Raw genomic sequence first — 14,574 nt, forward strand, 5'->3', positions numbered from 1 at the left:
TTTCGTACACACTCTGAGGCAGGTACCTTTTCTCCAGACGGATCTTTCTTAACAGGTGGAAGTTAAAATAACTTACCGACCCGTGTCTCAATCCCTTTCACACATGTCATCCATACTGTATCTTTCAGTATGGCTACTACGCAGAAAAAAGATGCCTTCCTTTCCTTGTTAAAGGAGGGAAGCAGTACAATCTTAACCATGGACTTAGTCAAGAGCCATACTCTTTCCGCATCTGACATCAGTTGTTTGACATAGGTCATCAACTCCCTCAGCTCCTCACAGTGTACGAAGGCATGCACAACAGTTTCATTAACACGCCCGCACCTCGGGCATGTGGGGGAGGTGTCAAAACCATGTCTCAACAACCTCTCTGGAACCAGTAAGGCCAATCGATAGCACAACCAAGCCAAGGATTTCAGGAAGTTATCCAGGTACCTCAGCCCGAATGTCCTCCTGAACAGGCTGGTTAGTTGTTCCTCATCAAAGCCTAAAGTCTCCCCCAGGACGTCATTGGACTCATACTCTACCAACCCTCTATAAAAATCCATGGTGGTAACCTCGCTGCCGGTACTGCTTGCTTGGGAGAATAGAGTGAGTGCTTGCCTGCACTCTTTCTGCCATTCCCCCATCCTAGGTCTCCGCCTGATCCATGTACCTACATCCCGCAGGGACATCAGTTGTGGAAAAAGTTGCTTGACATGTGGTGACCACACCTGCTCACCATCCAGGTAGTGCCAGAGATGTCTCAGCCTCAGCGCATACTTGCGCATCATCAGCCACGGCATCCCTAGTCAACCCTTTAATGGTTTCTGGGAGCAGATGGAGCACCTCACAAGTGGTGTTTTCCCTGTCCACAAAAAGTGGAAAGGGATCTGTTCCAACTTGGTCAGCCACAAACTGGAGCAACGCATGACGGTTAGGCAGTAGGTTATCACAGATGCTATAAACACCTGTGCAACCTTGGCCCTCTCTAGCAAGGATAATGTCTTCCCAGACTAGGTCTGGGTTATGGCCATCACCTTACTTGTTACATTGCTCCAGTTTTTCTCCACCTGGGGATCTGGTCCAAACCAGATCCCGAGCAATTTAACCGGGCCCTCCGTCCAGCATATGATGACACTGTTGGAAGGCATTGACTTGCCATGCCAGGTGCTGAGTTGCAAGCCAATGGATTTCTCCTGGTTAATTTTTGCCCCTGCCACCACTCTGTATCTTTTGATGGTGTCTTCTACATGAGGTACCTGCCCTTCATCAGACATGGTGATGGTGAAATCATCTACATATGCTGTCGCACTTCTACCGTAACACAGATTATGTGGGTCTCCTCTTATAGTCCCCAATCTTTGCAGCAGTGACTCAAGAGCCAATACATACAGGAGTGGGGACAGACGACAGATTCGATGTTGCAATCCAAAGCTTCGATCCAGCCTCGGAAAGTTGGGCTCAGTCCAACCACCAGAAGAACTGCCGCCAGATACCAATGGTCGACCCTATCAAATGCCTTAAACTGGTCTAAATTCACCAGTGCCCCACCTTTGCCAGGAACTTTACCAACCCTCTCTATGGTGTAGCGAATGAGGTGAAGGTTGTCATGTATCATACTTCCTGGGATGGCACATGTCTGTGCCTCTCCCACCAGGTCGCCTACAACAATCCTCACTCTTTTGGCTAGCACCTTGGCCAGAATCTTTAACTCTGTGTTTAGTAGAGTTATGGGCTGAAAGTTATTAATGTTATCCCCCTTGCTCAGGTCCTTCCTGATCAGTGTCACCACTCCTCAGCTCACAGATTTGAGAATTCTCCCATTCTGCTGCCAATTTGTGTACACACTGGTCAGTATGTTCCCAAACAAGTCTGGCATACTTTTATAAAATTCATAAGGCAGACCATCCAATCCTGGTAACTTGTCCTTGGGGCACACGGAAAGCACCTCTATAACCTCCTTAGCTGTAATCAGCTCTTCACAGCACTCACCATCACGTGCCGAGAGATGTGGGCCACCAGCCAGGAAATCCGCATTGTCCAGTGTCCCGCTCTTCCTGAACAATGCAGCAAAGTGTTCATGAAAGGCCTTGCACATCTTCTCCTGTCCATGTTCATTTACTACAGACCTTATCGTAGCATCTACACCACGCTGGGTTTCTATTGAGTGAGCCCACCTGCCAACGTTGATACCTTCGCGACCTAGTGCACGTACTTTAGCCCAGACTCTGTATCCTTTGTGTTTGGCATTGAGGTGTCGGTCCAAAGTCGATCTTGCCACCAAAACGGTGCAGAGCCCATTCTCAGCGCCTCTTCTAACACCTTAACTAAATCCCTTTCTACTCTAGTCTGCTCTAGACTAAACTGCTTGCTAAACTAGTCGACTCAAGTAGAATGGCTCTTTTGAGGGCACTCCACCACCGGTTATTTAACACAGTGCCGGTTAGTGCCCTCATTACTAACATAAATCTGGCTACGGTAAGTTTCGCAATCCAATAGGGAGTTGTTCAACTTCCCATAGCCAGATTCCTGTTTATGGACATTATCTATATGCAACCCACATGTCAATAATTTATGATCCATGTAGGGTATGTAGGTAAACTGTGGACAGCTAAAACTAGACTTAACTCTAGTATTAACAATAATCCTGTCTAGGTAAGACCTGATTGAGCCGTCGTTATTAGTCCAAGTCCACACTAGAATGCTTGGGTTATCGAGTCTGTATCAATCTGCCAGCATAAATCGCTTCAACATATCAATGAGGCATGAGTTGCATCTCCTATCGTTCGAGCCTATGCTATCCAGGTGTGCATCCAAAATAGTGTTAAAATCACTAACAAAACTAATGTCCTTGACATCACCAGAAAGTTTTCCAGGCGTTGATAGAACTCATTCCGTTTGCCTAGCGTGCTAGGTGCGTTAATGCCAACCAACCTGAAAGCCTTACCTCTGTATGTCAGATCCAGAACAACCAACTCACCTTCTGGGTCCACGAAGATCATACGTGTCTGCAGTGCCAAGCTTTTCCAGAGCAAAACCACAACACCTCCCTTCCCCACTATCCAACTAGGAGACTTGATTTTCTCATAGCCATTCAGGAGAGTTGAGAAGGCCTGCAGCTTGTCCAACTTGGTCTCTGTAGCAACCATAACATCAATTCTCTGTGATCTGAGGTCGTTGAAGAAACAAGCCTGCTTCCTCTTCAAGCCCAGGTCATGTACATTTAAACAACCAATGCGTAGTGTAGCCATGTCAAAAACAAAAAAGAAAGAAATCTGAGCCTACCTGCTCTTTTCATCTTTCAAGGGGGATTGTTCTCAGTACCACTGAGACCTGTTCTTCCTCTTCCTTCTTCTCATCCAGACTCAGTTCCACCGGTGGGTCAAACACCCTCGGGAGCTCCTTGAGCTCCACAATTTCTTTCGGTTATCTTTCCTTTAAATCGCTATACAGCTTTTGGGAAATTCTCCCTATTGTCACCAAACTTCTTTGGTTGCTATTCACAAATAATGCAGTTTGTTGATGGGGGTCTAATGACCCCTTCCAAATACTTATTACTGTTTTTATACACCACTATTGTAGTATCCACTTTTTTCGGGATATCTATTTTTTCAAGTTTCAGTTCTTACCTTTTTTCTTTTGGTTCTTGTTTTTTTCACAACTTTGGCTATTGGAGCCATCTCCTGGGTCTTTGTAGGCATCTGAAAGTCCATGTCTTCCTCAGCCAGTGTCATGGCTGGTTCTGTTTCTTTTGAATTTTCTTTGCTGGTGGAGGTGGTTACCCTCTGGGTAACAGCCTCCTTGGCTGGGGGTGCCACCTCTTCACTTTTCTCTTCCTCTTCTTTAGCCTTTTTTGTAGAGGGGCACTTTGACCTTAGGTGACCTTTTTGCCACACTTGTAGCATCTAGGTCTTTTCCCCTCTACATGAACCATCAGTACTGTTTCCTCTCCGATGTGTATGATCTCTGGTAAACTTTCCAGGTCTGTTGTCGTGGCCTATGCAAGGATCTCCAGAGTCTGACCCCACCAGTTTTGTGGGGTGTCTCTGGAGATCTGGATTATATTAATTTTATCCTCTCTTTCAAACAAGAGAGTGGCCACGATCTACGCAACCTCAACCTCTGGTGAGATGTTCTTTAATTTAATTCAGGACGTTCTTCATCCCAGATACAACAGTAAAAGCATTATGTTATCGTTCTGCACGGTCCAAGTCGAAAACTCTCTAGCTTTCTCCGCAGACTTGAACCTTGCTTCTATTGTAGCAAATTTTGTGCCTTGGGCCAGGTATTTTATTTGGTTTATTACTGGCCCGAGACACTTTTCAACAGTGCACTCTTCCAAGTGTTTGAGCTTCTTCTTTTCTACATTGTATGACTTGTAGATAATAGTTTTCTCTCTCATCTTGTTTATCAATTCATTTGGTGGATATGTTCTTTTGTAAGAATTATATCAGATCTGCCAAGAGCAGTGGCAAAATTCATTTTGTTGGTTTCTTCATTTGAAGAAATTTCAATACTTTTTACACAAAAATATTCAAAAAGACACACAAAGAATATAATAATTGTTCCAAACTGGAAAACAGTTCAAATAATATTTAACAACTGTTCCCAAGTGGTACACACTTCGAAATTTGCCGCAAGGCAATAAACAATTTAAATATCCTTCCCCCTTAGGGGAAGATAACAATTCACACAATTTTTCACAAATAAATATTTTTAAACAACGTTTCTCTTACAGGAAACCACAAACACAAATAACAAATCCTGCAAGCAGGCAACAATTCCAAATCAACTAACCTTTCAGTGAAACACGTCAAACACAAACAGAATGATTGAATAACCAGCCTAGCTGTCTTGCTTCTGACTAGTGTTTGAAGCTTGTCCTATTTTTATAGGGAGTACATGGCTGAAATTAGCATATGTTTTGGATATGACTTGATTGGTAGAGGATAGTCACATGATTAGTTTTAGAAATTTTTATAAGCACCCCGCTATGTCCTTGTATTAACAGCAAGTGACAATGTTTGGTGTTGTAAGTTGAGGCTGACACGTTTGAGTGACAACACTAAACAATCAATGCTCTGTAGATAATGAACACGTGATTAAGTTTAGAACCTTTTGTACATTTCCCACTGCGTCCATGCGACAGTAGATTTTGTGTCAAAATTTAATACTGACATGGTTGAGTGAAAATGTTTAGTTACAATCAAGGCACTCTAAATTTCATCTGTTATGTGGGAGGGTGGACTCAACCGTGTCGGCCTAAATTTTTGGAGCAAAATATACTGTTATGTGACACTAATGTATGAACATAGCAGGAAAGGTACAAAAGATTCTAAACTTAATCACATATTCATTTTCTACAACACTTGAAAGAAAACATTCAGAGCATTGATTGTTTGGTACTGTCACAAGACATGTTCACTCAACTATGTCAGCCTTGACTTATGATGCCAAACATTGTCACTTGATATTAACACATGGATGTAGTGGGGAACCTACAAAAATTTCCTAGACCAGTCATGTGATTATTCTCTACCAATCAAGTCATATCCAAAACATAATACTAATTTTAGCCATGTACTCTATAAAAATAGAACAAGCTTTAATTACTAGTCAGAAGCAAGACATCTGTGACATAATCCATGTTTACTATCTCAACTTTTGAAAATCAGTCTAAACTGTGAAACCAGTTACATCTTTAAATATAATAAAATTTTTTTAACTATTCTCAGTGCATTTTCAACTTCTATTTTTTTCTATATTTCTACCCATGTGGAAAAAAATAACTTTGTTTTTTCTCTCTCTCTCTCTCTTTCTCTCTCCCTCTTTCTATGTGTGTATACATATATATATATATATATATATATATATATATATACATATATATATATAGACAATCTACAAAAAATCCAAATTATTTTCAAACATTTCATAAAATGACAGTTTTTTTTATATCAATACAATAAAAAGAAATTTATGGTTATATTTTCTCAGTAATGAGGTAAAATGCATAGGGTATTTACTGACCTCATTGCGTATCCACTGGAAGCTTTTGGCTTTGTTATCCATGACTAAAAGTGGTTTTGACAAATGTTGATTCCCATTAAACAAAAATGTGATGTCACCACGCTCCCAATTCATACCATTAAAATCTACTAAAGTAGTATCCAATCTGAAAATGAACAAAAATAATTATCAAATATATTTTTTAACTTTGACACAGTCTCAAATTTGGGAGAAGGGTACAATGAACTTATGTTGATCCTAGTGCTTCACTAATATTCATTTTAGCAGTTCAGTGGGGAAAATATCAAGGTCATTTACGACAAGACAGAAATAAGAGAATAAAGTATTTTGTCTAATAATTTCTAATCACCCTGTCAATAATTTAATAATCACAAAGAATAAATCTTATCTTATGAGACAACTGATGAAAGCATTCAGGTAAATATTATTTCCAACAAATGTTTACAAAATACACTGCTAAAAAGGCAATAACATAAACTAAACAAGAACAAAAGAAAATTGAAAATGACAGTAGTTTCAGCTACATATATGTGTGCAATAACTAAAATTCATAATAATTTAGCTCAACATACAAAATAAACAGAACAGCCTACACCACTGAATACTGTCAAGTTATGTAATGCTTTCTATATACCTCAATTATTTTTCATAGCAAATATAATATAACTTGAATCTATAGATTGGAGAAGCAACTGAAATACTTTTTATATTCTTTAACAAAAATTGAGAAAAATTTCCTAGTTTATATGATCCCTCTTCAGTTGTGCCCACTCATTGAAGTTTCACTATCTTACCCCCCCCCCCCCCCCACCTTATACTATTCTTTCAGAGATTTGATTAAATTGTAAGAAAAAACAAACTAATGAGCCAGGATTTCTAATAAAACCCTACTGTTATACTAAAATCTGAGTAATTTTCCTGCTGAACTTGTTCCAAAAAATGGTTCAAAATGCCATATTTCTTCCCTATTTACAACTTGTGCGTCAACTTAAATAAAGATTATAAAGAGCTCACATCATAATACTGACCTCTAAGAATGTTTCTTAAATAAAGATGATATTTATACCAACCAATTAACTGAAAATGTAATGTTAACAGTTGTAAACTATCACATGCTTCATATCTTTACTTTTCATGATTGCAAAGAAATGTGAAGTCCTGCAAGCCTTTTTATGCTTTTCAATTATGTTCTCATACATTGTGTTGGCAGAGTTGTCTTGAAGAGCATGGTTTCTATTACTAATTTCAACTGCATAGTTTTCCTTGATGTTTACATATGTGTTCAGTGCAGATCAGTCTAGGGGAATTTTCTTTGTCTTGTCAGTTGTTACATCTTAGTGATAATCTTATCCTTGCTGAGATAGGACAATGATCAGAATCTAGTGGCAAAAGTTATAAGCTTCACAGTTCATTGCACTATTTTCCCATTTATTTATTAAAATATGATCAAGTTGTCTTCAGGCAATGTTTAGATATTTAAATGTTCACAACTCTACTAGTTTTTCTTTATACTTAACTTCCAAATCAGTTAGATTACATTAATTTTAAAAAATCTAACAATAATTTTCCATTTCTGTCTGTTTTGTTATGAAAGCTTGTCTTGTCCAATCTTTGCTTTGAAATCTCTTGCAATGAGAGTTAGATTATGTTTTGGGACTTCACATATCAAACCTGAAAGTGCATTGCAAAAGTTTTCAGCAATCTCTAATTCTGTAGTATTTGTAGGACTGTAACAACAGATTATTGTTAGCTTTGGATTTCTATTGAAAGCTGTTATCATCACTGTTGGTGTTATAGACTCAATACAGAGTAAAAATTCTTGTGCTTTTGGACTTAAATCATGCCTATTCATCCAATAGTTGAATTATTTTGAGCTTTCTCAGCTAAATTAGACAGAAGTTTCCAGCCTTTTTCTAAACCATGATATTTAATTAGATCATCAGGATTGTAGTAATGATGTTCTACAACACATGTAACTTCAAGCTTGTAAAGTCCACAAAGTGCTGTAAATTCATTTATTCTCCTAGCGTTATTTAGCATCCTAGTGTTGAAAGAAGTTATATTTATAAATTTGTTGCATTTCAGTAGGGATCCAGTAACCAATTTTTGGACCCTGACCTAGTTTTTCATTAGGAGACATACTCCTAGTTGATCTATGCAATGAGTGGTGCAGGATGGTGAATTATGCAGTTGCCCTGTCATGGTTGTTTTTAAGTTGCTAATTTGAACAGGGGGTGCAATACCTCATGTAAACCTGTAGTTCTCAGCTAATGAGAATTTGTGTGCCTGTCCATTGTGAAAGCAGTTGGTCTGCATAACCACAATATCTCTCCTGCCAATACAATAGTTTATCATTGTGTGCCAGGTTGAACTGCTGGATACCCACAGGAAATATACAGATTTATGAAGGTTGACTCCTTTCCAGCGTATCTCTGATGGGGGTGACTGAATGAGTACTATGCCTTGCCAGAGGGCAACCAATAACTATGCAGGGCATAATCATCACTCTGTGAGGTATTCTTAAGACACCATTGATACAAGATTGATAAAAAAATTGGCTATCTTAAGATAAGTGCAGAGAAACACTTTTTTTTCTCTGGAAGATAACAGCAGAGAAACTCAATATGTGGGTTTACTGCTATATTCACCATGACTAGACAGGAGACTAGGTTCAGCTATCACAGATTTTAGAACTAGCAAGAGAAATTTCAGTGTGCCTTTGAACCAAACCAAATCTCTATCAATTCCATAAATAAAAAGGCTAGGGAAGATACCTCAAATGGTTATTTGTAAAGAATGAAGAATTACTTGAATCTAAAATATCCTTACTTGAACTTCAGTACTAAATAATAACAACAACAAGTAACCTTCACTGAGAAAAGATTTTGTCGTTATCCCCATAGAGCATCAAAATCACACACAGTTTAGTGAATTCTTCTGAGAAGACTAGACAATATAGACCATGACTAATGTAATAACAATAAAACTGAGATCACCCAGCTGTTATTACATGAATATCCAGTAACTGATTATAAACAAACAATAACGAGTGAAGAACACAAACAATAGAAAGAATAGTTAACAGCAAAATCCAAACAAAACTTTACTATCTACATTAATAAACAATTACATGAGAGAACAATTACCACATGAGTCAACAGAAAAAATCTACCGAATAGTTAAGCAACAATTAGTGGAGATTGAAAATCCCAACTTTTTGACATTGAATGTTTTGCTACACTGTACTGCAATTAGCATTTGCCAACAGACAGAAGTAATGGGGATTGATAGTAATGAGAAGAAACAACCAAAATGGATTACTTCTCTCCAGACAGACTCAAGTACAATATTGAACAGCTAGGTATTATTGTAACAAGGTGAAATGTAAATTCATCAACCACCAGCTGCAACTTTATGATGGATTATCTAAAGTTTATGGGAACTGTTAACAAGAGGCACTAACAAGTAAGCTAATTGCCCTTAAACATGAATTGTGAACAGTATATGAATATTTTGATTATAGGAAAAAAAAAACTATTAGCTGTCAATTGCAAGTTTGTACTAAACTCACAAGTGGTGTATTGCAGTACAAAAGGATGATCCAGAATTATTTTGAGGAGGGATCCGGAATGCAAATAAGCAACACATCCATGATTCAATGTAGTTACATGAGTTATGGAGTGAATGCAAACATATATTCCCAAATTTATGATATCAACAGGGAAACTTTTCTGACAATTGTTGTAAGACTGCCAAATGAGAAATCATCTGGGGGAAATTTGATAGTGGTACAGAAAACTCGCACTCTACAGGGCAGCTCGTTAACCAGTTCAAAAGAGAAGTGAACAATGAGAATGATGTGGGAGACTGGTTAGCAGTTGCATGTACAAAACTAGAAGCTATAAACTAAGAGATTTATGTAGCCAAAAAATTACAGGTTAAGGTTAGGGTTGGTGCTTGAATGTTATGTAGAAATCAAACATAGATTGCTTGAATTCATTCCTCCAAATTCCAGTTGCTATAGTCAATGTCATTAAGAGGTGATAACATGGTCCACAAAGTTACCAATAAGAAATGAAGCCAATACTATAATCAATAAGGGAATATTTCAGGGTGACAGCTTATCTGTAAGGCTTTCTGTTCTAGCAATGAATCTCTTATCAGCCCTGTTAAGAAAATATAAGGGCTACATGACAGGACCTGCCAATGACAGCAAGATTAATGTCACTCACACCTTTTTTGTTGATGACCTGTACTTGAGTAATATTCATAAAACTAAGAGGCAGTTAGACCTGGTCTCAACACTCCTATGGGACATAGGAATGAACAAGTGTTCATATTTGGTAGTCAAATGAGGGAATATTGTCAATCAGGCAAGGAATCATCATCATCATTTAATGTCCGCTTTCCATGCTAGCATGGGTTGGACGATTTGACTGGGGACTGGCGAAGCGGTTGGCTACACCAGACTCTAATCTGATCTGGCAGAGTTTCTACAGTTGGATGCCCTTCCTAACACCAACTACTCCGAGAGTGTAGTGGGTGCTTTTTACGTGCCACCAGCATGAGGGCCAGTACGGCGGTACTGGCAACAGCCACGCTCAAATGGTGTTTTTTATGTGCCACCTGCACAGGAGTCAGCCAATGTTTTGTTCATATGCCACCGGCACAAGTGCTAGTAAGGCGAAGCTGGAAACGATTGTGCTCAAATGGTGCTTTTTATGTGCCACCGGCACGGGAGCGAGACTACTGCTCTGGCAGTGATCTCGCTCAGATGGTGCTGTTAGCGCTCCACTGGTACGGGTGCCAGTCATCAAATTTTGTTCAGCTTCGATCTTACTTGCCCCAACAGGTCTTCGCAACCTGAGTTTAGTGTCCAATGAGGGAAGGTTCGATTGAGTGCCAGTCATCAAATTTTGTTCAATTTCGATTTAGATTTCACTTGCCTCAACAGGTCTTCGCAAGCAGGGTTTTGTGTCCAAAGAAGGAGGGTACGCATAGGTGGGCTGGACACACCCCTGGTAAAGGCCACAGGTTATGGTCTCACTTGGCTTGCCGGGTCTTTTCATGCACAGCATACTTCCACAGGTCTCAGTCACTAGTCATTGCCTCGGTGAGGCCTCATGTTCGAAAGTTGCGCTTCACCACCTCATCCCAGGTTCCTGGGTCTACCTCTTCCACAGGTACCCTCAACTGCTAGGCTGTGGCACCTTTTCACACAGCTATCCTCATCCATTCTCGCCAAGTGACTATACCAGCACAATCGTCTCTCTTGCACACCACAACTGATGCTTCTTAGGTCCAACTTTTCTCTCAAGGTACTTACACTCTGTCGAGTATGCACACTGACATTACACATCCAGCGGAGCATACTAGCTTCATTCCTTGCGAGCTTACGCATGTCCTCAGCATTCACAGCCCATGTTTCACTACCATGTAGCATGGCTCTTCGTACACATGCATCATACAGTCTGCCTTTTACTCTGAGCAAGAGACCCTTTGTCACCAGCAGAGGTAAGAACTCTCTGAACTTTGCCCAGGTTATTCTTAGTCTAGCAGCTACACTTTCAGCATATGGATATCAATGCACCAGAAACCTTTATTTTTCTCCCATCAGCACTTCATAAACAAACAATGGCCAAATTGACTACATTCTTGCCAGGAAAAGGGAAAGGTGGCTGCTTATAAATGCCAAAACCTTCCCAGGTGAAGAATGTACCCCACAACATAGACTAGTAGTTAGTGACTTCCTGATCAGGGCTAAGTGGTTGTCCAGAAGACGACCAGCTTGGAGGAGAAGGGTCTGGAACCTTAAAGATCCTGCAAATGGACAGAGATTTAGAGATTTATTACTCGATGCCTTTGACGAAATAGAGGGGGAAGTAGTTTCACACAATGTAGAAGACAACTGGTTCTTTCTACAGGACAACCTGCTGACGGCCACTGACCAGTTCTGTGGATGGTGCAAAGTCCCCTCTCGACCCAAAATAATGTGGTGGTGGAACAATGTTGTTGACAGGACTATTAGACAAAAGAAACAGGCTTGGAAGGACTGGAAGAACGGTGGTAGCAGGGAATTGTATCAGACTGCCAGGAGGGAAGCTAGGCGAAAGGTTTATTTAGCCAGAGGGGAGGCAGATAAGAAAAAGTTTGCCACTGTTCTGCACCGTGAGGACCAAAGACTTGAGGTATTTCGTGTTGCAAGACAGTGTGCGAGAGAGAATCATGATGTCATGGGAGAGAAACGTGTTTGCATAGATGATGGTACGCTTGCACTAAATGATGCTGCAAAGAAAGAGGTTTGGAGATGCAACTACGAGAGATTGCTCAATTCAGAGAATGGATGGGAGAAAGAGAGTCTGCCGAACGTCGACCCAACAGAGGGACCAGCTATCTGAGTTGACAGTACCACGGTAGATAAAGCAATTAAGAGTATGAAGACAGGGAAGGCCCCTGGCCTATCAGGAATCACTGCAGAGATGCTCAAAATATCTGGCAGTGTCAGCTATAGCCTAGTCATCCATATTGTTAACCGGGTGATACACGAAGGAGTCATACCCAATGACTGGTGTAGCAGCATCATTGTCAACTGCTACAAAGGTAAAGGTTATACTTTAGATACAAATAATTACAGAGGTATCAAGTTGTTAGATCAGGTAATGAAAGTCACAGAGAGGGTCATAGTCCAACTAATTAGGGAGAGAGTCAGTTTAGATGAGATGCAGTTTGGGTTTGTGCCTGGGAAAAGCACCACTGATGCTATATTTCTAGTAAGACAGCTTCAGGAGAAATACCCAGCCAAGGATAAACCTCTGTACCTGGCTTTCGTTGATATGGAGAAAGCCTTTGACAGGGTCCCCCGATCCCTCATCTAGTGGTCAGTGAGGAAACTAGGGATACAAGAATAGTTAGTGAGAGCTGTGTGAGCCACGTACAGAGACGCTGTTAGTAAGGTGAGGGTTGGAAATGAGTACAGTGAAGAATTCCGGGTAGAGGTAGGGGTCCACCAAGGTTCAGTCCTCAGCCCCCTCCTATTTATCATAGTCCTCCAGGCAATAACAGAGGAATTCAAGACGGATGCCCCTGGGAGCTCCTCTATGCTGATGACCTTGCACTAATTGCTGAGTCACTATCAGAACTAGAGGAGAAGTTTCAGGTGTGGAAGCAAGGACTAGAATCGAAGGGCCTTAGACTTAACCTAGCTAAAACCAAAGTCCTAATAAGTAGGAAAGTAGACAAAACACAAACCCCTTCAGGTAGATGGCCTTGCTTGATCTGTAGAAAAGGCATAGGTAGAAACTCTATAAGATACACCCAGTGCAAGCTATGGACACATAAGAGGTGCAGCAATATCAAAGGAAGGTTAACTAGGAAGTTAGTTTTTGTATGTAGCAGTTGTTCAGGAGCAAAAAACACTGTAAATGTGCAGAAAACAACTTCTGCCACATTCCAGGGAGAAAAAACTAGACGTAGTTGATAGCTTCCGCTATCTAGGTGACCAAGTTAGTAGTGGGGGAGGGTTTGCTGAAAGTGTAGCTGCTAGAATAAGAATAGCCAGGGCAAAGTTCAGAGAGCCCTTACCTCTGCTGGTGACAAAGGGTCTCTCTTTCAGAGTAAAAGGCAGACTGTATGACGCATGTGTACGAACAGCCATGCTACATGGCAGTGAAACATGTGCCGTGACAGCTGAGAACATGCGTAAGCTCGCAAGAAATGAAGCCAGTGTGCATACTAGTCAGAGTGTAAATACCTTGAGAGAAAAGTTGGACCTAAGAAGCATCAATTGTGGTGTACAAGAGAGACAATTGCGCTGGTATGGTCATGTGGCAAGAATGGATGAGGATAGCTGTGTGAAAAAGTGCCACTCCCTAGCAGTTGAGAGAACCTGTGGAAGAGGTAGGCCCAGGAAGACCTGGGATGAGGTGGTGAGGCAAGACCTTCGAACATTGGGCCTCACTGAAGCGATGACTTCTGACCGAGACCTTTGGAAATACGCTGTGCGTGAGAAGACCCGGAAAGCCAAGTGAGACCTAAATCGAAGGCCTCCGCCAGGGGTGTAGCCAGCCCACTTATGCGTATCTTCCTCATTGGACACTAAACTCCGCTTGCGAAGACCTGCTGAGGCAAGTGAAATCGGAATCAAAATCGAACTAAATTTGACGACTGGCACCCATGCCAACATCGTCTCCTTCATTGGACACGAAACTCGGCTTGTGAAGACATGTTGAGGGCAAGCGGAAGCGAAATTGGGATGGCACCTGTGTCCAGCATCGCTTTCCTAGCGCTTGTGATGGTGGCATGTGTAAAGACATTTGAGCGAGATTGTTGTCAGTGCCGCTGGACTGGCTCCTGGGCAGGTGGCACGTAAAATACATCATTTTGAGAGTGGCCGTTGCCAGTACCGCCTGACTGGCCTTCGTGCCGGTGGCACGTAAAAGCACCCACTACACTCTCGGAGGAAGGCGTTAAGAAGGGCATCCAGCTGTAGAAACTCTGCCAAATCAAATTGGAGCCTGGTGTAACCATCTGGTTCGCCAGTCCTCAGTCAAATCGTCCAACCCA

General features: G+C 41.0%; 1 protein-coding gene across 2 annotated transcripts in view; it reads right to left on the minus strand.

Annotated features, from left to right (window-relative positions):
* LOC149133717 (ankyrin repeat domain-containing protein 13C-A-like) overlaps positions 1-14,574 on the minus strand; it is a 331,974-nt gene that overhangs the window by 121,896 nt on the left and 195,504 nt on the right. For both annotated transcript variants that reach the window (XM_089359124.1, XM_089359123.1), the window contains one exon: positions 6,013-6,157. In XM_089359124.1, coding sequence (XP_089215250.1) covers positions 6,013-6,157 — 145 coding nt within the window. The remainder of the gene's footprint in view (positions 1-6,012; positions 6,158-14,574) is intronic.

Source organism: Octopus bimaculoides, chromosome 10, assembly GCF_046866305.1.
Source record: "Octopus bimaculoides isolate indiv1 chromosome 10, ASM4686630v1, whole genome shotgun sequence".
In the NCBI taxonomy this organism is placed as follows: Eukaryota; Metazoa; Mollusca; class Cephalopoda; order Octopoda; family Octopodidae; genus Octopus; species Octopus bimaculoides.